At 50.3% G+C, this 26,551-nt stretch overlaps 1 protein-coding gene across 1 annotated transcript in view; it reads right to left on the bottom strand.

The window, feature by feature from the left end:
• Positions 1-26,551, bottom strand: part of CCDC17 (coiled-coil domain containing 17) — a 74,444-nt gene that overhangs the window by 279 nt on the left and 47,614 nt on the right. The window contains exons 24-30 of the mRNA XM_040408164.1: positions 17,457-17,612; positions 5,878-6,058; positions 5,562-5,744; positions 857-1,096; positions 540-608; positions 326-409; positions 117-257 (exon numbers count right to left, since the gene is read on the bottom strand). Coding sequence (XP_040264098.1) covers positions 117-257; positions 326-409; positions 540-608; positions 857-1,096; positions 5,562-5,744; positions 5,878-6,058; positions 17,457-17,612 — 1,054 coding nt within the window. The remainder of the gene's footprint in view (positions 1-116; positions 258-325; positions 410-539; positions 609-856; positions 1,097-5,561; positions 5,745-5,877; positions 6,059-17,456; positions 17,613-26,551) is intronic.

The raw sequence follows: 26,551 nt of genomic DNA, 5'->3' as shown, positions 1-26,551 counted from the left end.
TTCATAAACAGGATGTTACCACCTAGGAATGTGTTCTTTGACACTGATGGGAGTTGTAGTACTGACAGGTTCTGATTTATTACATGCCATGAGATTATAAAATGCGCTGGTTTTACCTTTCTGTACCAGTTCACGAGGAGAGTCTTGAAGTTGTCTGGTTGCTGCGTGCTTGGCACGAGGTCTGCCAGGCTTCTCCCACTTGGCTGTGCGGTGTACGAGTCGATGGCGTCGTCCGGTAAGTACATCTGGTTTACATCCTATAGGGGTGCGGTGTGAGATGTTGGTGGCTGCTGTGGGTGTGACTTGTGCTGCGCTCTGTACTTACCTGCGGATTGTAGGTTGTTACCTCCGCCTGGCGCCGTCCGTCAGCAATCCGCACAATGACAGACGCTGCCGGTAACCTCATGATCTATGAAAAGGTGATAAAGGCATCTAAATTAGAGCAACAGATGATCTGGCTCCTTATAGTCCAGAAATCCTGATAATCCGGCATGGGATTGGTAACATTGTGGATTACCAGAGAAGTGAGGTTTGCTTACCTTTCTCTCCTGTTCCATCTCCTGCAGTTTTTCCCAGCAGTTTCCAGACCGCAGAGCACGCAACGCAGTCTAAGGAGGGAAATGTCACAACTTAGAAACTGTCATCACGAAGGTCCCCCGGGCCCCCAGCAGTCGGCTCAGACTCGTCCCACGTCCAGGAGGCAGCGCTGTATGGTGCAGATCACCATCCACGTCAGTACTCGCATACCTCCTGCCAGTCAGCCAGGATGTGGACGGGGACCAGGGGCACCACAAAACACGGAAGCTACAGTGCCAGACGTCGGGGCACAATACAGAGGCTGAGCGGTTATGGATACCTGGCTGGGGGCTCCTTGGTATAGGGGCAGCTGGAACACCCCCAGGTTACAGTAGCTTTGGTAGAAGACCCCCAGTGCCGTCCATGCCTGCAAAGCCGGTCTGAGCATAGGTGCGGTTTCCAGCGTTGATGTTCCAGACCGAATCTGCTCAGAGTCATTACTCTCCGGTGCTAGTGTCACAACCTCATGTAGGTGGATGATGAGGGTCAGATGTTCATGGAAAATTCTGCGAGTGAAGGTCTACATGAGAGAAAAATGGAGGGTTGATTGCTTTAAAAATAAACATAGGAAAGGCAGATGAGCAGGGAGGTGGCAGATGTGCAAGGAAAGAAGGATAGCAGCAGAAGGGCATCGGGAGCAGGTCAGTGGCAGATGTGCAGGGCACCAGAAGAGTAGGACAGTGGCAGATGTGCTGGGTGGGCACAATGGTGGCTAATGTGCAGAACAGCAGCAGATGTGCAGTTCACAGGGGAGCAGTACAGTGGCAGATGTGCAGGGCACCAGGAGAGCAGGACAGTGGCAGATGTGCAGGGCACCAGGAGAGTAGGACAGTGGCAGATGTGCTGGGCGTGGAGAGGGCACAATGGTGGGTAATGTGCAGAACAGCAGCAGATGTGCAGGGCACCAGGAGACCAGTACAGTGGCAGATGTGCAGGGCACCAGGAGAGTAGGACAGCGGCAGATGTGCAGGGCACCAGGAGAGTAGGACAGCGGCAGATGTGCAGGGCACCAGGAGAGTAGGACAGTGGCAGATGTGCAGGGCACCAGGAGAGTAGGACAGTGGCAGATGTGAAGGGCAGAACGAAAGTAGGACAGCGACAGATATGCAGGGTGTGGGGACAGCAGAACCGTGGCATATGTACATGGAGAGCAGAACAGTGGAAGATGTGCAGTGCACCAGGAGAGCAGGATGACAGAAGGTGTGCAGGGCACCAGGAGAGCAGGATGGCAGAAGGTGTGCAGTTCACCAGGCGAGCAGGATGGCAGAAGATGTGCAGGGCACCAGGAGAGCAGGATGGCAGAAGGTGTGCAGTTCACCAGGCGAGCAGGATGGCAGAAGATGTGCAGGGCACCAGGAGAGCAGGATGGCAGAAGGTGTGCAGGGAACCAGGAGAGCAGGATGGCAGAAGGTGTGCAGGGAACCAGGAGAGCAGGATGGCAGAAGGTGTGCAGGGAACCAGGAGAGCAGGACAGTGGCAGATGTGCAGGGCACCAGGAGAGTAGGACAGTGGCAGATGTGCTGGGCGTGGAGAGGGCACAATGGTGGGTAATGTGCAGAACAGCAGCAGATGTGCAGGGCACCAGGAGACCAGTACAGTGGCAGATGTGCAGGGCACCAGGAGAGTAGGACAGCGGCAGATGTGCAGGGCACCAGGAGAGTAGGACAGCGGCAGATGTGCAGGGCACCAGGAGAGTAGGACAGTGGCAGATGTGCAGGGCACCAGGAGAGTAGGACAGTGGCAGATGTGAAGGGCAGAACGAAAGTAGGACAGCGACAGATATGCAGGGTGTGGGGACAGCAGAACCGTGGCATATGTACATGGAGAGCAGAACAGTGGAAGATGTGCAGTGCACCAGGAGAGCAGGATGACAGAAGGTGTGCAGGGCACCAGGAGAGCAGGATGGCAGAAGGTGTGCAGTTCACCAGGCGAGCAGGATGGCAGAAGATGTGCAGGGCACCAGGAGAGCAGGATGGCAGAAGGTGTGCAGTTCACCAGGCGAGCAGGATGGCAGAAGATGTGCAGGGCACCAGGAGAGCAGGATGGCAGAAGGTGTGCAGGGAACCAGGAGAGCAGGATGGCAGAAGGTGTGCAGGGAACCAGGAGAGCAGGATGGCAGAAGGTGTGCAGGGAACCAGGAGAGCAGGATGGCAGAAGGTGTGCAGGGAACCAGGAGAGCAGGATGGCAGAAGGTGTGCAGGGAACCAGGATGGCAGAAGGTGTGCAGGATGGCAGAAGGTGTGCAGGGCACCAGGAGAGCAGGATGGCAGAAGGTGTGCAGGGCACCAGGAGAGCAGGATGGCAGAAGGTGTGCAGGAGAGCAGGAGAGCAGGATGGCAGAAGGTGTGCAGGGCACCAGGAGAGCAGGATGGCAGAAGGTGTGCAGGGCACCAGGAGAGCAGGATGGCAGAAGGTGTGCAGGGCACCAGGAGAGCAGGATGGCAGAAGGTGTGCAGGGCACCAGGAGAGCAGGATGGCAGAAGGTGTGCAGGAGAGCAGGATGGCAGAAGATGTGCAGGGCACCAGGAGAGCAGGATGGCAGAAGGTGTGCAGGGCACCAGGAGAGCAGGATGGCAGAAGGTGTGCAGGGCACCAGGAGAGCAGGATGGCAGAAGGTGTGCAGGGAACCAGGAGAGCAGGATGGCAGAAGGTGTGCAGGAGAGCAGGATGGCAGAAGGTGTGCAGGAGAGCAGGATGGCAGAAGATGTGCAGGAGAGCAGGATGGCAGAAGGTGTGCAGGAGAGCAGGATGGCAGAAGATGTGCAGGGCACCAGGAGAGCAGGATGGCAGTAGGTGTGCAGGAGAGCAGGATGGCAGAAGCTGTGCAGGGCACCAGGAGAGCAGGATGGCAGAAGGTGTGCAGGAGAGCAGGATGGCAGAAGGTGTGCAGGGCACCAGGAGAGCAGGATGGCAGAAGGTGTGCAGGGCACCAGGAGAGCAGGATGGCAGAAGGTGTGCAGGAGAGCAGGATGGCAGAAGATGTGCAGGGTACCAGGAGAGCAGGATGGCAGAAGGTGTGCAGGAGAGCAGGATGGCAGAAGCTGTGCAGGGCACCAGGAGAGCAGGATGGCAGAAGATGTGCAGGGCACCAGGAGAGCAGGATGGCAGAAGGTGTGCAGGAGAGCAGGATGGCAGAAGATGTGCAGGGCACCAGGAGAGCAGGATGGCAGAAGGTGTGCAGGGAACCAGGTGAGCAGGATGGCAGAAGGTGTGCAGGGAACCAGGAGAGCAGGATGGCAGCAGGTGTGCAGGGAACCAGGAGAGCAGGATGGCAGAAGGTGTGCAGGAGAGCAGGATGGCAGAAGATGTGCAGGGCACCAGGAGAGCAGGATGGCAGAAGGTGTGCAGGAGAGCAGGATGGCAGAAGATGTGCAGGGCACCAGGAGAGCAGGATGGCAGAAGGTGTGCAGGAGAGCAGGATGGCAGAAGCTGTGCAGGGCACCAGGAGAGCAGGATGGCAGAAGGTGTGCAGGAGAGCAGGATGGCAGAAGGTGTGCAGGGCACCAGGAGAGCAGGATGGCAGAAGGAGTGCAGGGCACCAGGAGAGCAGGATGGCAGAAGGTGTGCAGGAGAGCAGGATGGCAGAAGATGTGCAGGGCACCAGGAGAGCAGGATGGCAGAAGGTGTGCAGGGAACCAGGAGAGCAGGATGGCAGAAGGTGTGCAGGGCACCAGGAGAGCAGGATGGCAGAAGGTGTGCAGGAGAGCAGGATGGCAGAAGATGTGCAGGGCACCAGGAGAGCAGGATGGCAGAAGGTGTGCAGGAGAGCAGGATGGCAGAAGCTGTGCAGGGCACCAGGAGAGCAGGATGGCAGAAGATGTGCAGGGCACCAGGAGAGCAGGATGGCAGAAGGTGTGCAGGAGAGCAGGATGGCAGAAGATGTGCAGGGCACCAGGAGAGCAGGATGGCAGAAGGTGTGCAGGGAACCAGGTGAGCAGGATGGCAGAAGGTGTGCAGGGAACCAGGAGAGCAGGATGGCAGCAGGTGTGCAGGGAACCAGGAGAGCAGGATGGCAGAAGGTGTGCAGGGGACCAGGAGAGCAGGATGGCAGAAGGTGTGCAGGGCACCAGGAGAGCAGGATGGCAGAAGGTGTGCAGAGCACCAGGAGAGCAGGATGGCAGAAGGTGTGCAGGGAACCAGGTGAGCAGGATGGCAGAAGGTGTGCAGGGAACCAGGAGAGCAGGATGGCAGAAGGTGTGCAGAGCACCAGGAGAGCAGGATGGCAGAAGGTGTGCAGGAGAGCAGGATGGCAGAAGCTGTGCAGGGAACCAGGAGAGCAGGATGGCAGAAGGTGTGCAGGGAACCAGGAGAGCAGGATGGCAGAAGGTGTGCAGGGCACCAGGAGAGCAGGATGGCAGCAGGTGTGCAGGGCACCAGGAGAGCAGGATGGCAGAAGGTGTGCAGGGAACCAGGAGAGCAGGATGGCAGAAGGTGTGCAGGGCACCAGGAGAGCAGGATGGCAGAAGGTGTGCAGGGAACCAGGAGAGCAGGATGGCAGAAGGTGTGCAGGGCACCAGGAGAGCAGGATGGCAGAAGGTGTGCAGGGAACCAGGAGAGCAGGATGGCAGAAGGTGTGCAGGGAACCAGGAGAGCAGGATGGCAGAAGGTGTGCAGGAGAGCAGGATGGCAGAAGGTGTGCAGGAGAGCAGGATGGCAGAAGGTGTGCAGGGCACCAGGAGAGCAGGATGGCAGAAGGTGTGCAGGGAACCAGGAGAGCAGGATGGCAGAAGGTGTGCAGGGCACCAGGAGAGCAGGATGGCAGAAGGTGTGCAGGGCACCAGGAGAGCAGGATGGCAGAAGGTGTGCAGGAGAGAAGGATGGCAGAAGGTGTGCAGGGCACAGACGCTGCAGGACAGAAGCAGATGTGCATGGCTCAAGGAGAGCAGGATGTGGCTGGGAAGCAGCCAAATAAATTTGGCAGAATATGACTTTTTTAAAATATATTTTATTTTTAATACTTTTGGGGAACTTGCTGACTGACGCACCTTAAATCCATCCTGCCATGCTGGACAACGCTGATCACTGTTCAGATTGATGTCATATATGGTCGTGGCGCGGTCATATGTCATCCATGGGTGCCCATAATAATAGGCTGCTGGGGGGTTGAAGCAAATATGAGCGAAGGTGAAACCTGACCATGGCAAATTCAGGGCTGTGTCCACCGAGATCTGCAATACAAAGGAAACAGACATGAAAGGGTTTATTATTTGCCCTGATTATCATAATACTACACAGCTCACAACCCAAGCTGCAAGAGATTCTGCAAAGTTTTGCACAGATGAATCAAATGTTTCTTTTCACCTTCATGCCTGCCGTGATAAGATATGGGGAGACGCAGCACAGCTGAAAGGGTCGGGGGGCTTCCTTCATCTTCTCTATAAATGTCTTATTTACCCAATCAGAAAGGAGTTCGTCAGTCAAGAGACCCTGCGCAGAGCTGCCAGCGAGACGAGGAATCACCTCCCTGACCCGTACCATCGACCTACACACAAGGACCAGATAGCACATGAGGCTGTGAGCAAAAGAGCATCCACGTCTTACGATTACTCCAGTTACCCCAATATCAGAGCAACTGAATCCCACTGTATATCTGTATAATGACTGTAACTTCCATAAACAGCAGAGTCGCCGTGTACATGCATTACTTTATCCTCTGTTACATCCTATATTATACTCCAGAGCTGCACTCACTATTCTGCTGGTGCAGTCACTGTGTACATACATTACTTATCCTGTACTGATCCTGAGTTACATCCTGTATTATACTCCAGAGCTGCACTCACTATTCTGCTGGTGCAGTCACTGTGTACATACATTACTTATCCTGTACTGATCCTGAGTTACATCCTGTATTATACTCCAGAGCTGCACTCACTATTCTGCTGGTGCAGTCACTGTGTACATGCATTACTTATCCTGTACTGATCCTGAGTTACATCCTGTATTATACTCCAGAGCTGCACTCACTATTCTGCTGGTGCAGTCACTGTGTACATGCATTACTTACCCTGTACTGATCCTGAGTTACATCCTGTATTACACTCCAGAGCTGCACTCACTATTCTGCTGGTGCAGTCACTGTGTACATACATTACTTATCCTGTACTGATCCTGAGTTCCATCCTGTATTATACTCCAGAGCTGCACTCACTATTCTGCTGGTGCAGTCACTGTGTACATACATTACTTATCCTGTACTGATCCTGAGTTACATCCTCTATTATACTCCAGAGCTGCACTCACTATTCTGCTGGTGCAGTCACTGTGTACATACATTACTTATCCTGTACTGATCCTGAGTTACATCCTGTATTATACTCCAGAGCTGCACTCACTATTCTGCTGGTGCAGTCACTGTGTACATACATTACTTATCCTGTACTGATCCTGAGTTACATCCTGTATTATACTCCAGAGCTGCACTCACTATTCTGCTGGTGCAGTCACTGTGTACATACATTACTTATCCTGTACTGATCCTGAGTTACATCCTGTATTATACTCCAGAGCTGCACTCACTTTTCTGCTAGTGCAGTCACTGTGTACATACATGACTTATCCTGTACTGATCCTGAGTTACATCCTGTATTATATTCCAGAGCTGCACTCACTATTCTGCTGGTGCAGTCACTGTGTACATACATTACTTATCCTTTACTGATCCTGAGTTTTACAGCAAGACACGGAGGCTTCGTATTTCTTTCTCCTTCTTTACTGAACCACCAATAGCAGCAAAGAGAAAAAATTTACATACAAGGAACCATAGCAACCAAGGTCCCTCCCCACTGGCCCCTATAATAGGCCGCTCTTCCTCTGTAACTTCCTCTTTCTTTGCTGCTGCCAAGATAAGTACACTGAAAATCTCTTTATCTGTAATTTGGATTTTATCATAGCTTTGTACTTTCATATATGTGCGCTTTACCCAGGGTGACTAACCCTGTATCGCTTACAGCGCTACCCCTTTTGCTTTGCGTCCCGTTTTATTGCAGCTGCGCTTATTTTGCGCTTTATTGTGTCTCTGCTTGAGCTCCCCGGCGACCCCCCCCCCCCCCCCCCCCCCCCCCCCCCCCTTAGCTGCTAACTGTCGCTCCCTACGGCGACTCGGTTCGCCGGTGCGGCGCTTCCCCTCACTCTCCGGAACAGTCTCACCTCGTCTATGGACATTGGGAGACGATAGCTCCATCCCGGTCTCCAGCGTCACCTTCTGGAACTCCTCCGGTGATCAGGACGGCCGCGAGATCTCGCGAGATCTCGGCGGCCATCTTGGTATACCTTCAGTGACCCGGCCGGCCGCGAGATCTCGCGAGATCTCAGCGGCCGTTTGGTAATAGCTTACCGCAATTCGCGGGCTTCTCAGCAGGACTTCCGGTAACCGTGTCACTTCCGGCCCAGCTTACATCTGCTCCTGTGCCCTGCGGTCGGCGGCTCCTGCTCTCTGCCCTGGCTCCGGTCACTGTTCATATCAGGTGCTATTAGTTTCAGCTAGCGCTCGCTTTTGCCAGGATTTGTTTATCCTCAGTTAGCTATTGTGGGATCATGTCTACCCCTAATCCCCCTGCTATCATTATGCCCCCCTCCCCCCCTGAGGGTCACATTCCCACAGATGTGGATGTACAGACGCTGGCCCTGCAGCGCTCTGTATCAGACGCTATCACGGCGGCCATGGGTTCTATGTCGACTATATTGTCGCAAACCATTACCCAGGCCCTGTCCACCCAGCCAGCTAGTAGGTCCTTGCCAGATCATAACACCACTCCGCAGCCTACCTCCATTGAACCTCCTGTGCCACAGGAGACTTTGACTGGTGCGCATCATGCCACCCCAGAGACCGTGCATGGTTCACGGAAAAGAGCCTTTTCCCGCCAGGCAGAACGGGCGCGGACATGGAAGTGCGCTAGAGCGCAATCACCTGAAATGTCTGACTCTGATGGAGTTTCAGACGAGGAGGCTATTGCGGACTTTGACTACGGGTCAGAGGAGGATGTCGCCCCCCCCAGTCCAGGGTCCTTCTACTTCCGCTACTGCGGCCTCCTCTGCCAAAGTTACGGCATCATCTGCTAACGCTAATCGCGCAGAGGCTCTGCTAGATGCGTCAGGCGAACCCATGTTCGACCCTGAAGCTCTGCATCACCCGCGCTCGGCGGAATGGCTTCCCACTGAACACGTGGGGTCCTATTTAGAACATTGGGTACGCCACCCTCTTAACCGTGAGACACGGAACAAGCTTAGGGCCGAGTGCCCCAGGCCGATTGTGCCTAACAAAGTATGTGACACCCCCATGGTTGACCCCAAGATGTCACAATTCTTAGCCAAAACTGGCTGGAACCCTAAGAAGGGCCTGGACTCAGCTCTCCGCAGCTGCCAGGACAAGGTCTTGGATATCTTTGGCCCGCTGGCAAAGATTTTTGAGTTGGCTGAAACAGCTAGAAATGAGGGCTCTCCAATAGACCCCGAGGAACTACGGGGTTGGATCCAAAGGGCAATTTGTATTGCCGGTAACGCCAATACCTCCTTGGCAATCGAAAGGCGCAAAGCCATCTTGTTTAAGATCGACCCCAAATTGGCAAATTTAGCGCTCACGGAGGCGGGTAAGGACGCCCAGGGTCTCCTCTTTGGAGACTCTTTCATTAAAGACATGAGCCGTTTCGTGGGTACTTTTACCGCACTTGACAAGGCCCAAGCTAATTTGCGCAGAGTATTTCAGGGACGGGTCTCTCATCGGGCCGGCAGTAGTAGGGGCCGCCTGTCCGGCCGTGCAAACTTTCAGGCCCGTGGCACGAACAGAGGTTCTGGTGGTCAGCGACCGTCATTCCAGGACCAGCGTAACCCGTCACCTTTCTTCTCCACAAGAGGAAATCAATGGAGGTCTCGTTCCTTCAGAGGAAATCCAAGCTACCGCAGACCCTTGGGTAAGACCTCCCCAGATCGGGGATTCTATGGTCCCTTGTGTAGGGGGCAGACTCCATCTTTTTTCGCATGCTTGGAGCCTCATCACCTCAGATCCATGGGTACTTTCCACGGTCAGGGGATTTCACATAGAACTCACGGGTTCCACTTCCCTAATCCCCTCCCCTCCACCCATACCTTTGTCGCGCCCAGATTGCGCTCTGGTGGACACGGAACTGATTTCCCTCAGACAAAAACAGGCGATAGAGCGAGCCCCCCCTTTTGGGAGAGGGGTGGTCAGCAACATTTTCCTTGTCAGGAAAAAAGGAGGTCAGATGAGACCTGTCATCAACCTCCGCGCCCTCAATTCGGTAGTACGCTACCGCCATTTCAAAATGGAGGGGATCCACCTCCTTCGGGACTTGTTAGTTCCCGGGGACTGGATGGTAAAGCTGGATCTGAAAGACGCTTATCTAACGGTTCCAGTGGCCTTGCATTCCAGGGATCTTCTCCGGTTCCGGTGGAGAGGAGAAATCTGGAGGTTCACTTGTCTACCATTCGGACTGTCATCGGCCCCTTGGTGTTTCACCAAGTTGCTACGTCCGGTTGTGTCATGGTTGAGGACACGGGGCGTACGCCTTATCATCTACCTGGACGACATCTTGCTGCTGCACGAGTCCAGGTCGGGACTACTGGAGCATCTCCAGTGGACGGCGAACCTACTTTCAGATCTCGGGTTCCTCCTCAACAAGGAGAAGTCTTCTCTCATCCCATCCCAGAGGATGGAATTCCTGGGATTCATGGTGGACTCGCTCTCGAAGTCCCTCAGCCTGCCGGTGACAAAGTTACGAGCCATCCGCAAGGAGTTACGGCATGCTCTTCTCGTCCCCAGCCTCTCATTGCGTCACCTAGCTAGCATCATCGGTCTGCTGGCCTCATCGATTCAGGCGGTGTTTCCGGCCCCGTTACACTACCGGGCTCTTCAACGGCTGAAGATCGCCCATCTTCGGACCGGTGCCTCCTTTGCGGACGCGGTGGTTCTGGACTTGGAGGCCCGAGAGGAGTTGAATTGGTGGATCGCCAATCTGGAGGCGTTGAACGGCAGAGCAATCTTCGGATTTCTACCAGAATTGACCATCGAATCCGATGCGAGTCTCCAGGGCTGGGGCGCCCATTGCAATGGGGTCTCCACCGGGGGAGCCTGGTCGACGGAAGAATCCCTCCTCCATATCAATGCCTTGGAACTACTGGCCGGTTCATTTGCGGTGAGGAGTTTCTCCAATGGGATCGCCAACGCGTGCATCAGGCTACGGATGGACAATATATCGGCGGTCCGGTATGTCAATCGTTTGGGAGGTACCAACTCGGCAACCCTGGCTCGGTTGGCCAAGGATTTTTGGTCGTTTTGCCTGTCCAGAGACATCATGGTACAGGCAGAATACTTGCCGGGGCTGAGCAATGTTCGTGCGGACTGGAACTCGCGCTACCTGATGGATGGCAGCGACTGGCAGTTGGATCCACAGGTCTTCTCAGCAATCTCGGAGTTATGGGGCCCGATGTCGGTCGATCTCTTTGCCTCTCGGCTCAACAGGCAACTCGCCCGATTTTTCAGCTGGCGTCCAGATCCGGAAGCGATGGCGGTGGATGCGTTTCTTCAGGATTGGTCGGTAGCCCGCCTTTATGCTTTTCCTCCTTTCTCGATGATTCCGAGGACTCTCCTCCAGGTCCAACGTCACCTGGCGGATGTGGTGTTGGTGATCCCGTTCTGGGGGTCTCAGGTCTGGTTCCCTTCACTGATGAGGATCCTGGTGGAAGTACCCCTTCTCCTCCCGAACCGTATGGATCTCCTACGCAATCCTCAGGGGCTACACCATCCACTTCTCCTAGACGGGTCTCTACGGTTGTTGGCGTGCCGGATCTCCGGACACCTGGAGCTGTCGAGGGCATTTCGGCAGCAACTAGACAGTTACTGGATAACGCATGGGCTCCCGGTACCAGAAAGCCTTACCGGGCAGCCTGGAGAACTTGGGCTAATTGGTGCGTGGAACGGGACCTGGATCCCATTTCGGCACCTGTAGCCCACCAACTGGAGTTCCTCACATCGCTCTTTGAAGCGGGAAAGGCGTATCGGACTATTAACCTTTTCAGGTCCGCTATCTCTTCTTCCCATGCGGGGTTCGAGGGTGTGCCGGCTGGTCAACACCCTTCTGTGTCTCGCCTTTTGCGGGGGTCACGTTTGACTCGACCTCCTCGACCTCGTTTTTCCACTACATGGGACGTCTCTCTGGTCTTATCCTTTTTATCCTCTTGGCCCGAGAATTCTGCCCTTACTATTAAGCAATTATCCGCAAAGTTGTTGGCATTGTTTTGCCTCATTTCTTGTAAAAGGGTCTCGGATGTGAGAGCCCTTGACTACGACGCTCGTTCATTTACCCCGGATGGGGTCACCTTTAACATTTCGCGTCGAACCAAGACTAACATCAGGTCTGTCTCCTATCCTAGTTTCCCTTCATCTCCGGTCTTGTGCCCTGTGGCTTGCCTTAAGGAGTACGAATCCAGGACTTTGTCACACCGGTCCTCTGCCATTTCCCAATTGTTTCTTTCTATCCGACATCCTTTTGGTCCTGTTTCTAGCCCTACGTTGGCGCGTTGGCTCAAGTGGGTCATGTCTCTTGCAGGTATCGACACTTCTATCTTCACGGCCCACTCTGCACGGGGTGCCTCTGCCACCGCCTTGGCGGTTTCGGGGGCCAGATTGGAGGATGTCATGCATTTGGCGGATTGGTCGAGTGTTACCACATTCAGAGAATTTTATTTTCGCCCTCCATCTAATCTGTTTGCTTCTATTATAGACAGGCTTTGAACTTGCAATACGAAGCCTCCGTGTCTTGCTGTAAAACTAAATGATTTTCCTATTCCATGACGTAAAGTCATAGTTTTATTAAAGACACGGAGGCGAGTATTGCCCGCCCTATTCCCTCCCTTGGGTTTTTTCTCGCGTTTTTTTTGTTACAGGGGTCATGTATCATTGCCTCTATGTATTATTAACCTTTTAAATTATTTTGTTTTAGGTATTTATTGTCCTAATGTTTGTTTCATTGCCATCGTTTGCATGATATTTTGCCATTTATATTGCCTTCTGTCTTTTGTCACCTGTTGAGTCAGTTGCATAGATGGCTTCCGGACATGCTGTCCTGACATAGGCCTATGGTCTGTTTTATTTTCCAGGATGAAGTTATTTCCGTTATGGGATGCCGTGTTACCGGATGATGTCTTCTACAGTTTAGCCAGGTTGGCTAGTTGATTGCGCTGCATGGGCGTTGGACTTTCCGTTCCAGTTTGAAGTTCGGAGTTATCGTTGGGATGTTCGGGATGTCAGCATCAGTTTTCAAAGAAAGAGGAAGTTACAGAGGAAGAGTGGCCTATTATAGGGGCCAGTGGGGAGGGACCTTGGTTGCTATGGTTCCTTGTATGTAAATTTTTTCTCTTTGCTGCTATTGGTACTCAGTAAAGAAGGAGAAAGCAATACTCGCCTCCGTGTCTTTAATAAAACTATGACTTTACGTCATGGAATAGGAAAATCATTTAGTTACATCCTGTATTATACTCCAGAGCTGCACTCACTATTCTGCTGGTGCAGTCACTGTGTACATACATTACTTATCCTGTACTGATCCTGAGATACATCCTGTATTATACTCCAGAGCTGCACTCACTATTCTGCTGGTGCAGTCTCTGTGTACATACATTACTTATCCTGTACTGATCCTGAGTTACATCCTGTATTATACTCCAGAGCTGCACTCACTATTCTGCTGGTGCAGTCACTATGTACATACATTACTTATCCTGTACTGATCCTGGGTTACAGTCAGGTCCATAAATATTGGGACATCGACACAATTCTAACATTTTTGCCTCTATACACCACCACAATGGATGTGAAATGAAACGAACACTATGTGCTTTACCTGCAGACTGTCAGCTGTAATTTGAGGGGAATTTACATCCAAATCAGGTGAACGGTGCAGGAATTACAGCAGTTACATATGTGCCTCCCACTTGTTAAGGGACCAAAAGTAATGGGACAGAATAATAATCATAAATCAAACTTTCACTTTTTAATACTTGGTTGCAAATCCTTTGCAGTCAATTACAGCCTGAAGTCTGGAACGCATAGACATCACCAGACGCTGGGCTTCATCCCTGGTGACGCTCTGCCCGGCCTCGACTGCAACTGTCTTCAGTTCCTGCTTGCTCTTGGGGCATTTTCCCTTCAGTTTTGTCTTCAGCAAGTGAAATGCTCAATCGGATTCAGGTCCGGTGATTGACTCGGCCATTGCATTACATTCCACTTCCCTTTCGTCCTAACCAGCAGCACAAGTGGGGTATTCGCCCCTGTGAAGCTGGTCAGGACAGGCGGAATTTTTGCTGAATAAAATTCTGCATCATAAGTAATTAATTAGTTAATTAATTCCCCCCTCCTTATATAGGCCGCCCTCCATAGGGCTAGTTGCTTTTTTTCTGTCCTGTGGGTTTGGTCAGACTGGCCCTGAGGAGGAGAGATTACTTTCCTTGGACATCCCAAGGGTCCTCAGAATATACTTGAATAGAACTGAAGAGTTCAGGAGATCAGAAAATCTGCTGATCTCTTATTCGGGGAACAACAGAGGGGTCAAGGTTTCCAAGCCCACCTTGAGCAGATGGATTAAAGAGGCTATTAAGCTGGCGTTTACGTCCCAAGACTTACCACCGCCATCCTTCTTATCTGCCCATTCTACAAGGGCAGTTTCTACGTCATATGCGGAAAGGAAACTAATCCCTTTAGAGCAAATTTGTGCGGCTGCCTCGTGGAGCACGTAGAACACCTTTATTTCCCATTACCGCCTGGAGAATAGGCGTTCAGAGGGAACAGCCTTTGGACGGTCCGTGTTAAATGCTGCTCGTCCATAGGTCAGCTCTCTAACTCCTGTGGGATAATTCAACTACTTAGTAGAAGTTCCTTTAGCCCTCCCAAAATTTGTGCGAGGTTCCTTGCTACTTCCCCACTTGTGCTGCTGGTTAGGACGAAAGGGAAGCGTCAATTTTGACGTAAATTTTTTTCCCTTAGTCCTAACAGCAGCACACAAATATCCCTCCCTCTATGCTGTTATGATTACTTGTTAAAAAAGCAACTAGCCCTGTGTAGGGCGGCCTATATAAGGAGGGGGGAGTTAGTTAATTAATTACTTATGATGCAGAATTTTAATCAGCAAAAATTCCGCCTGTCCTGACCAGCTTCACAGGGGCGAATACCCCACTTGTGCTGCTGTTAGGACTAAGGGAAAACAAATTTACGTCAAAATTGACGCTTCTTTCCCTTAAAAAACTCTCTGGTTGCTTTTGCAGTATGCTTTGGGTCATTGTCCATCTGCACTGTGAAGCGCCGTCCAATGAGTTCTGAAGCATTTGGCTGAATATGAGCAGATAATATTCCCCGAAACACTTCAGAATTCATCCTGCTGCTTTTGTCAGCAGTCACATCATCAATAAATACAAGAGAAGCAGTTCCATTGGCAGCCATACATGCCCACGTCATGACACTACCACCGCCATGCTTCACTGATGAGGTGGTATGCTTAGGATCATGAGCAGTTCCTTTCCTTCTCCATACTCTTCTCTTCCCATCGCTCTGGTACAAGTTGATCTTGGTCTCATCTGTCCATAGGATGTTGTTCCAGAACTGTGAAGGCTTTTTTAGATGTCGTTTGGCAAACTCTAATCTGGCCTTCCTGTTTTTGAGGCTCACCAATGGTTTCCATCTTGTGGTGAACCCTCTGTATTCACTCTGGTGAAGTCTTCTCCTGATGGTTGACTGACACACATACACCTACCTCCTGGAGAGTGTTCTTGATCTGGCCAACTGTTGTGAAGGGGGTTTTTTTCACCAGGGAATGAATTCGCTCATCCACCACAGTTGTTTTCCGTGGTCTTCCAGGTCTTTTGGTGTTGCTGAGCTCACCGGTGCGTTCCTTCTTTATAAGAATGTTCCAGGCAGTTGTTTTGGCCGCGCCTAATGTTTTTGCTATCTCTCCGATGGGTTTGTTGTGTTTTTCAGCCTAATGATGGCTTCACTGATAGTGACAGCTCTTTGGATCTCATCTTGAGAGTTGACAGCAACAGATTCCAAATGCAGATAGCAGACTGGAAATGACCTCTGGACCTTTTATCTGCTCATTGTAATTGGGATAATGAGGGAATAACACACACCTGGCCATGGAACAGCTGAGAAGACAATTGTCCCATTACTTCTGGTCCCTTAACAAGTGGGAGGCACAGATGTAACTGCTGTAATTCCTGCACCGTTCACCTGATTTGGATGTAAATACCTCAAATTAAAGCTGACAGTCTGCAGGTAAAGCACATCTTGTTTGTTTCATTTCACATCCATTGTGGTGGTGTATAGAGCCAAAAATGTTAGAATTGTGTCCATGTCCCAATATTTATGGACCTGGCTGTACATCCTGTATTATACTCCAGAGCTGCACTCACTATTCTGCTGGTGCAGTCACTGTGTGCATACATTACTTATCCTGTACTGATCCTGAGTTACATCCTGTATTACACTCCAGAGCTGCACTCACCATTCTGCAGGTGCAGTCACTGTGTACATACATTACTTATCCTGTACTGATCCTGAGTTACATCCTGTATTATACTCCAGAGCTGCACTCACCATTCTGCAGGTGCAGTCACTGTGTACATACATTACTTATCCTGTACTGATCCTGAGTTACTTCCTGTATTACACTCCAGAGCTGCACTCACTATTCTGCTGGTGCAGTCACTGTGTACATACATTACTTATCCTGTACCGATCCTGAGTTACATCCTGTATTATACTCCAGAGCTGCACTCACTATTCTGCTGGTGAAGTCACTGTGTACATACATTACTTATCCTGTACTGATCCTGAGTTACATCCTGTATTATACTCCAGAGCTGCACTCACTATTCTGCTGGTGCAGTCACTGTGTACATATATTACTGATCCTGAGTTACATCCTGTATTACACTCCAGAGCTGCACTCACTATTCTGCTGGTGCAGTCACTGTGTACATACATTACTTTTCCTGTACTGATCCTGAGTTCCATCCTGTATTATACTCCAGAGCTGCACTCACTATTCTGCTGGTGCAGTCACTGTGTACATACATTACATATCCTGTACTGATCCTGAGTTACATCCTGTATTATACTCCAGAGCTGCACTCACTATTCTGCTGGTGCGGTCACTGTGTACATACATTACTTATCCTGTACTGATCCTCAGTTACATCCTGTATTATACTCCAGAGCTGCACTCACTATTCTGCTGGTGCAGTCACTATGTACATGCATTACTTATCCTATACTGATCCTGAGTTACATCCAGTATTATACTCCAGAGCTGCACTCACTATTCTGCTGGTGCAGTCACTGTGTACATACATTACTTATCCTATACTGATCCTGAGTTACATCCAGTATTATACTCCAGAGCTGCACTCACTATTCTGCCGGTTGTGATTGGAAACAGCAAGCTTGTGGACAAACACTCCCTTACTAACTTAGCTGAGCTCATTAGAACAAGCTGTTTGTAGACACTGAATAAGCCGGGAATGCTGGGACATTGCAGCTCTGAGGCTGCAGTACAGTGATCCCTAAGGACACAATATTTCCAGAATACAATGGTCTTTTCGGACCCATTGTAAGTTGACACTTGATTCGACATACAATGTCTCAGACTCAGATCCATCCAATCCAGGCCCCTTCTCTGGTAAAACAGCCGTATTAGTTGCTAGTTATCAGCTATTCCTGACTGTTATATGTAAGGACTAATTTTATCTGTCTTAGTTATCTGCTTATTTTTCTTTAATTTTCATTTCCTCTTATCTTGGATGACATTTTGGGGCTTTGGAACCAATTAATACTGTAACTTGAGGGACTGCTGTACTTGTGGTAATGAACTTACCTGTTCATCATTGCTCTGTACAGCTGAGTTTCCCCCAGGGTGGGGAGAGCTGTGTCGGAGAAATAAACCTGCTCAGAGTATTCGGGGCGCCCCCTGGCGGTGGTCATGGATCGGGCCTTGGTGATGCGCAGTAATAATGTGGCGCAGGGCACAACGCTAAACAAACAATAATAAAATACATAACGTTCAGTCCTAGTAGACGGGACCCCATCTGCTGTAAGTGAACATTCTGCGTTACATTACAAAACTTACCTTGTCCTGCTCACAAAGCTGATCACACACTACTGCCCCCCGTTATCAGCCACGTCAGGGGAGAGGATGACTGTAGGACAGGAGAATACAGTCTATTGTCCCCTGTTATCAGCCATTTCAGAGGAGAGGATGACTGTAGGACAGGAGAATACAGTCTATTGTCCCCTGTTATCAGCCATTTCAGAGGAGAGGATGACTGTAGGACAGGAGAATACAGTCTATTGCCCCCTGTTATCAACCATTTCAGAGGAGAGGACGACTGTAGGACAGGAGAATACAGTCTATTGCCCCCTGTTATCAACCATTTCAGGGGGGAGGATGACTGTAGGACAGGAGAATACAGTCTATTGCCCCCTGTTATCAGCCACGTCAGGGGAGAGGACGACTGTAGGACAGGAGAATACAGTCTACTGCCCCCCGTTATCAGCCATTTCAGGGTAGAGGATGACTGTAGGACAGGAGAATACAGTCTATTGCCCCCTGTTATCAGCCATTTCAGAGGAGGGGATGACTGTAGGACAGGAGAATACAATCTATTGCCCCCTGTTATCAGCCATTTCAGAGGAGAGGATGACTGTAGGACAGGAGAATACAGTCTATTGCCCCCTGTTATCAGCCATTTCAGAGGAGGGGATGACTGTAGGACAGGAGAATACAGTCTATTGCCCCCTGTTATCAGCCATTTCAGGGGAGAGGACGACTGTAGGACAGGAGAATACAGTCTATTGCCCCCTGTTATCAGCCATTTCAGAGGAGAGGATGACTGTAGGACAGGAGAATACAGTCTATTGCTCCCTGTTATCAGCCATTTTAGGGTAGAGGATGACTGTAGGACAGGAGAATACAGTCTATTGCCCCCTGTTATCAGCCATTTCAGGGGAGAGGATGACTGTAGGACAGGAGAATACAGTCTATTGCCCCCTGTTATCAGCCATTTCAGGGGAGAGGATGACTGTAGGACAGGAGAATACAGTCTATTGCCCCCTGTTATCAGCCATTTCAGGGGGGAGGATGACTGTAGGACAGGAGAATACAGTCTATTGCTCCCTGTTATCAGCCATTTCAGGGGAGAGGATGACTGTAGGACAGGAGAATACAGTCTATTGCTCCCCGTTATCATCCATTTCAGGGGAGAGGATGACTGTAGGACAGGAGAATACAGTCTATTGCCTCCTGTTATCGGCCATTTCAGGGGAGAGGATGACTGTAGGACAGGAGAATACCGTCTATTGCCTCCTGTTATCAGCCATTTCAGGGGAGAGGATGACTGTAGGACAGGATAATACAGTCTATTACCCCCTGTTATCAGCCATTTCAGGGGGAGGATGACTGTAGGACAGGAGAATACAGTCTATTGTCCCCTGTTATCAGCCATTTCAGAGGAGAGGATGACTGTAGGACAGGAGAATACAGTCTATTGCCCCCTGTTATCAGCCATTTCAGGGGGGAGGATGACTGTAGGACAGGAGAATACAGTCTATTGCTCCCTGTTATCAGCCATTTCAGGGGAGAGGATGACTGTAGGACAGGAGAATACAATCTATTGCCCCCCGTTATCAGCCATTTCAGGGGAGAGGATGACTGTAGGACAGGAGAATACAGTCTATTGCCCCCTGTTATCAGCCATTTCAGGGGAGAGGATGACTGTAGGACAGGAGAATACAGTCTATTGTCCCCTGTTATCAGCCATTTCAGAGGAGAGGATGACTGTAGGACAGGAGAATACAGTCTATTGCCCCCTGTTATCAGCCATTTCAGGGGGGAGGATGACTGTAGGACAGGAGAATACAGTCTATTGCTCCCTGTTATCAGCCATTTCAGGGGAGAGGATGACTGTAGGACAGGATAATACAGTCTATTACCCCCTGTTATCAGCCATTTCAGGGGGAGGATGACTGTAGGACAGGAGAATACAGTCTATTGCCCCCTGTTATCAGCCATTTCAGGGGAGAGGATGACTGTAGGACAGGGGAATACAGTCTATTGCCCCCTGTTATCAGCCATTTCAGGGGAGAGGATGACTGTAGGACAGGAGAATACAGTCTATTGCCCCCTGTTATCAGCCATTTCAGGGGAGAGGATGACTGTAGGACAGGAGAATACAGTCTATTGCCCCCTGTTATCAGCCATTTCAGGGGAGAGGATGACTGTAGGACAGGAGAATACAGTCTATTGCCCCCTGTTATCAGCTATTTCAGGGGAGAGGAGGACTGTAGGACAGGAGAATACAGTCTATTGCCCCGTTATCAGCCATTTCAGGGGAGAGGATGACTGTAGGACAGGAGAATACAGTCTATTGCTCCCTGTTATCAGCCATTACAGAGGAGAGGATGACTGTAGGACAGGAGAATACAGTCTATTGCTCCCTGTTATCAGCCATTTCAGGGGAGAGGATGACTGTAGGACAGGAGAATACAGTCTATTGCCCCCTGTTATCAGCCATTTCAGGGGAGAGGGTGACTGTAGGACAGGAGAATACAGTCTATTGCCCCCTGTTATCAGCCATTTCAGGGGAGAGGATGACTGTAGGACAGGAGAATACAGTCTATTGCCCCCTGTTATCAGCCATTTCAGGGGAGAGGATGACTGTAGGACAGGAGAATACAATCTATTGCTCCCTGTTATCAGCCATTTAAGGGGGAGAGGATGACTGTAGGACAGGAGAATACAATCTATTGCCGCCTGTTATCAGCCATTTCAGGGGGGAGGATGACTGTAGGACAGGAGAATACAGTCTATTGTCCCCTGTTATCTGCCATTTCAGAGGAGATGATGACTGTAGGACAGGAGAATACAGTCTATTACGCCCTGTTATCAGCCATTTCAGGGGAGAGGATGACTGTAGGACAGGAGAATACAGTCTATTGCCCCTGTTATCAGCCATTTCAGGGGAGAGGATGACTGTAGGACAGGAGAATACAATCTATTGCCCCCCGTTATCAGCCATTTCAGGGGAGAGGATGACTATAGGACAGGAGAATACAGTCTATTGCCCCCTGTTATCAGCCATTTCAGGGGAGAGGATGACTGTAGGACAGGATAATACAGTCTATTACCCCCTGTTATCAGCCATTTCAGGGGGAGGATGACTGTAGGACAGGAGAATACAGTCTATTGCCCCCTGTTATCAGCCATTTCAGGGGAGAGGATGACTGTAGGACAGGAGAATACAGTCTATTGCCCCCTGTTATCAGCCATTTCAGGGGGAGGATGACTGTAGGACAGGAGAATACAGTCTATTGCCCCCTGTTATCAGCCATTTCAGGGGAGAGGATGACTGTAGGACAGGAGAATACAGTCTATTGCCCCCTGTTATCAGCCATTTCAGGGGAGAGGATGACTGTAGGACAGGAGAATACAGTCTATTGCCCCCTGTTATCAGCCATTTCAGGGGAGAGGATGACTGTAGGACAGGAGAATACAGTCTATTGCCCCCTGTTATCAGCCATTTCAGGGGAGAGGATGACTGTAGGACAGGAGAATACAGTCTATTGCCCCCTGTTATCAGCTATTTCAGGGGAGAGGATGACTGTAGGACAGGAGAATACAGTCTATTGCCCCCTGTTATCAGCTATTTCAGGGGAGAGGAGGACTGTAGGACAGGAGAATACAGTCTATTGCCCCGTTATCAGCCATTTCAGGGGAGAGGATGACTGTAGGACAGGAGAATACAGTCTATTGCCTCCCGTTATCAGCCATTTCAGGGGAGAGGATGACTGTAGGACAGGAGAATACAGTCTATTGCTCCTGTTATCAGCCATTTCAGGGGGGAGGATGACTGTAGGACAGGAGAATACAGTCTATTGCTCCCTGTTATCAGCCATTACAGAGGAGAGGATGACTGTAGGACAGGAGAATACAGTCTATTGCTCCCTGTTATCAGCCATTTCAGGGGAGAGGATGACTGTAGGACAGGAGAATACAGTCTATTGCCCCCTGTTATCAGCCATTTCAGGGGAGAGGGTGACTGTAGGACAGGAGAATACAGTCTATTGCCTCCTGTTATCAGCCATTTCAGGGGAGAGGATGACTGTAGGACAGGAGAATACAGTCTATTGCCCCCTGTTATCAGCCATTTCAGGGGAGAGGATGACTGTAGGACAGGAGAATACAGTCTATTGCCCCCTGTTATCAGCCATTTCAGGGGAGAGGATGACTGTAGGACAGGAGAATACAATCTATTGCTCCCTGTTATCAGCCATTTAAGGGGGAGAGGATGACTGTAGGACAGGAGAATACAATCTATTGCCGCCTGTTATCAGCCATTTCAGGGGGGAGGATGACTGTAGGACAGGAGAATACAGTCTATTGTCCCCTGTTATCTGCCATTTCAGAGGAGATGATGACTGTAGGACAGGAGAATACAGTCTATTACGCCCTGTTATCAGCCATTTCAGGGGAGAGGATGACTGTAGGACAGGAGAATACAGTCTATTGCCCCCTGTTATCAGCCATTTCAGGGGAGAGGATGACTGTAGGACAGGAGAATACAGTCTATTGCCCCCCGTTATCAGCCATTTTAGGGGAGAGGATGACTGTAGGACAGGAGAATACAATCTATTGCCCCCCGTTATCAGCCATTTCAGGGGAGAGGATGACTGTAGGACAGGAGAATACAGTCTATTGCCCCCTGTTATCAGCCATTTCAGGGGAGAGGATGACTGTAGGACAGGAGAATACAGTCTATTGCCCCCTGTTATCAGCCATTTCAGGGGAGAGGATGACTGTAGGACAGGAGAATACAGTCTATTGCTCCCTGTTATCAGCCATTTCGGGGGAGAGGATGACTGTAGGACAGGAGAATACAGTCTATTGCTCCCTGTTATCAGCCATTTCATGGGAGAGGATGACTGTAGGACAGGAGAATACAGTCTATTGCCCCCTGTTATCAGCCATTTCAGAGGAGAGGATGACTGTAGGACAGGAGAATACAGTCTATTGCCCCCTGTTATCAGCCATTTCAGAGGAGAGGATGACTGTAGGACAGGAGAATACAATCTATTGCCCCCTGTTATCAGCCATTTCAGGGGAGAGGATGACTGTAGGACAGGAGAATACAGTCTATTGCCCCCTGTTATCAGCCATTTCAGGGGGAGAGGATGACTGTAGGACAGGAGAATACAGTCTATTGCTCCCTGTTATCAGCCATTTCAGGGGAGAGGATGACTGTAGGACAGGAGAATACAATCTATTGCCCCCTGTTATCAGCCATTTCAGGGGAGAGGATGACTGTAGGACAGGAGAATACAGTCTATTGCTCCCTGTTATCAGCCATTTCAGGGGAGAGGATGACTGTAGGACAGGAGAATACAGTCTATTGCCCCCTGTTATCAGCCATTTCAGGGGAGAGGATGACTGTAGGACAGGAGAATACAGTCTATTGCCCCCTGTTATCAGCCATTTCAGGGGAGAGGATGACTGTAGGACAGGAGAATACAGTCTATTGCCCCCTGTTATCGGCCATTTCAGGGGAGAGGATGACTGTAGGACAGGAGAATACAATCTATTGCCCCTGTTATCAGCCATTTCAGGGGAGAGGATGACTGTAGGACAGGAGAATACAGTCTATTGCCCCCTGTTATCAGCCATTTCAGGGGAGAGGATGACTGTAGGACAGGAGAATACAGTCTATTGCTCCCTGTTATCAGCCATTTCAGGACAGAGGATGACTGTAGGACAGGAGAATACAGTCTATTGCTCCCTGTTATCGGCCATTTCAGGGGAGAGGATGACTGTAGGACAGGAGAATACAATCTATTGCTCCCTGTTATCAGCCATTTCAGGGGGGAGGATGACTGTAGGACAGGAGAATACAGTCTATTGCCCCCTGTTATCAGCCATTTCAGGGGAGAGGATGACTGTAGGACAGGAGAATACAGTCTATTGCCCCCCGTTATCAGCCATTTTAGGGGAGAGGATGACTGTAGGACAGGAGAATACAATCTATTGCCCCCCGTTATCAGCCATTTCAGGGGAGAGGATGACTGTAGGACAGGAGAATACAATCTATTGCTCCCTGTTATCAGCCATTTCAGGGGAGAGGATGACTGTAGGACAGGAGAATACAGTCTATTGCCCCCCGTTATCAGCCATTTTAGGGGAGAGGATGACTGTAGGACAGGAGAATACAGTCTATTGCCCCCTGTTATCAGTCATTTCAGGGGAGAGGATGACTGTAGGACAGGAGAATACAGTCTATTGCTCCCTGTTATCAGCCATTTCAGGGGAGAGGATGACTGTAGGACAGGAGAATACAGTCTATTGCTCCCTGTTATCAGCCATTTCGGGGGAGAGGATGACTGTAGGACAGGAGAATACAGTCTATTGCTCCCTGTTATCAGCCATTTCATGGGAGAGGATGACTGTAGGACAGGAGAATACAGTCTATTGCTCCCTGTTATCAGCTATTTCAGGGGAGAGGATGACTGTAGGACAGGAGAATACAGTCTATTACCCCCTGTTATCAGCCATTTCAGGGGAGAGGATGACTGTAGGACAGGAGAATACAGTCTATTGCCCCCTGTTATCAGCCATTTCAGAGGAGAGGATCACTGTAGGACAGGAGAATACAATCTATTGCCCCCTGTTATCAGCCATTTCAGGGGAGAGGATGACTGTAGGACAAGAGAATACAGTCTATTGCCCCCTGTTATCAGCCATTTCAGGGGGAGAGGATGACTGTAGGACAGGAGAATACAGTCTATTGCCCCCTGTTATCAGCCATTTCAGAGGAGAGGATGACTGTAGGACAGGAGAATACAGTCTATTGCCCCCTGTTATCAGCCATTTCAGGGGGAGAGGATGACTGTAGGACAGGAGAATACAGTCTATTGCCCCCTGTTATCAGCCATTTCAGGGGAGAGGATGACTGTAGGACAGGAGAATACAGTCTATTGCCCCCCGTTATCAGCCATTTTAGGGGAGAGGATGACTGTAGGACAGGAGAATACAATCTATTGCCCCCCGTTATCAGCCATTTCAGGGGAGAGGATGACTGTAGGACAGGAGAATACAGTCTATTGCCCCCTGTTATCAGTCATTTCAGGGGAGAGGATGACTGTAGGACAGGAGAATACAGTCTATTGCTCCCTGTTATCAGCCATTTCAGGGGAGAGGATGACTGTAGGACAGGAGAATACAGTCTATTGCTCCCTGTTATCAGCCATTTCGGGGGAGAGGATGACTGTAGGACAGGAGAATACAGTCTATTGCTCCCTGTTATCAGCCATTTTATGGGAGAGGATGACTGTAGGACAGGAGAATACAGTCTATTGCTCCCTGTTATCAGCTATTTCAGGGGAGAGGATGACTGTAGGACAGGAGAATACAGTCTATTGCTCCCTGTTATCAGCCATTTCAGGGGAGAGGATGACTGTAGGACAGGAGAATACAGTCTATTGCCCCCTGTTATCAGCCATTTCAGAGGAGAGGATGACTGTAGGACAGGAGAATACAATCTATTGCCCCCTGTTATCAGCCATTTCAGGGGAGAGGATGACTGTAGGACAGGAGAATACAGTCTATTGCCCCCTGTTATCAGCCATTTCAGAGGAGAGGATGACTGTAGGACAGGAGAATACAGTCTATTGCCCCCTGTTATCAGCCATTTCAGGGGGAGAGGATGACTGTAGGACAGGAGAATACAGTCTATTGCCCCCTGTTATCAGCCATTTCAGGGGAGAGGATGACTGTAGGACAGGAGAATACAATCTATTGCCCCCTGTTATCAGCCATTTCAGGGGAGAGGATGACTGTAGGACAGGAGAATACAGTCTATTGCCTCCTGTTATCAGCCATTTCAGGGGAGAGGATGACTGTAGGACAGGAGAATACAGTCTATTGCCTCCTGTTATCAGCCATTTCAGGGGAGAGGATGACTGTAGGACAGGAGAATACAGTCTATTACCCCCTGTTATCAGCCATTTCAGGGGAGAGGATGACTGTAGGACAGGAGAATACAGTCTATTGCCCCCTGTTATCAGCCATTTCAGGGGAGAGGATGACTGTAGGACAGGAGAATACAGTCTATTGCCCCCTGTTATCAGCCATTTCAGAGGAGAGGATGACTGTAGGACAGGAGAATACAATCTATTGCTCCCTGTTATCAGCCATTTCAGGGGAGAGGATGACTGTAGGACAGGAGAATACAATCTATTGCCCCCTGTTATCAGCCATTTCAGGGGAGATGATGACTGTAGGACAGGAGAATACAGTCTATTGCCCCCTGTTATCAGCCATTTCAGGGGAGAGGATGACTGTAGGACAGGAGAATACAGTCTATTGCCTCCTGTTATCAGCCATTTCAGGGTGGAGGATGACTGTAGGACAGGAGAATACAGTCTATTGCTCCCTGTTATCAGCCATTTCAGGGGAGATGATGACTGTAGGACAGGAGAATACAATCTATTGCCCCCTGTTATCAGCCATTTCAGGGGAGATGATGACTGTAGGACAGGAGAATACAGTCTATTGCCCCTGTTATCAGCCATTTCAGGGGAGAGGACGACTGTAGGACAGGAGAATACAGTCTATTGCCCCCTGTTATCAGCCATTTCAGGGGAGAGGACGACTGTAGGACAGGAGAATACAGTCTATTGCCCCCTGTTATCAGCCATTTCAGGGGAGAGGACGACTGTAGGACAGGAGAATACAGTCTATTGCCCCCTGTTATCGGCCATTTCAGGGGAGAGGATGACTGTAGGACAGGAGAATACAGTCTATTGCCCCCTGTTATCAGCCATTTCAGAGGAGAGGATGACTGTAGGACAGGAGAATACAGTTTATTGCCCCTGTTATCAGCCATTTCAGGGGAGAGGATGACTGTAGGACAGGAGAATACAGTC

The sequence above is a fragment of the Bufo bufo genome, chromosome 9, assembly GCF_905171765.1.
Source record: "Bufo bufo chromosome 9, aBufBuf1.1, whole genome shotgun sequence".
Lineage (NCBI taxonomy): Eukaryota > Metazoa > Chordata > Amphibia > Anura > Bufonidae > Bufo > Bufo bufo.
This window is presented reverse-complemented; position numbering and strand designations above follow the sequence as displayed.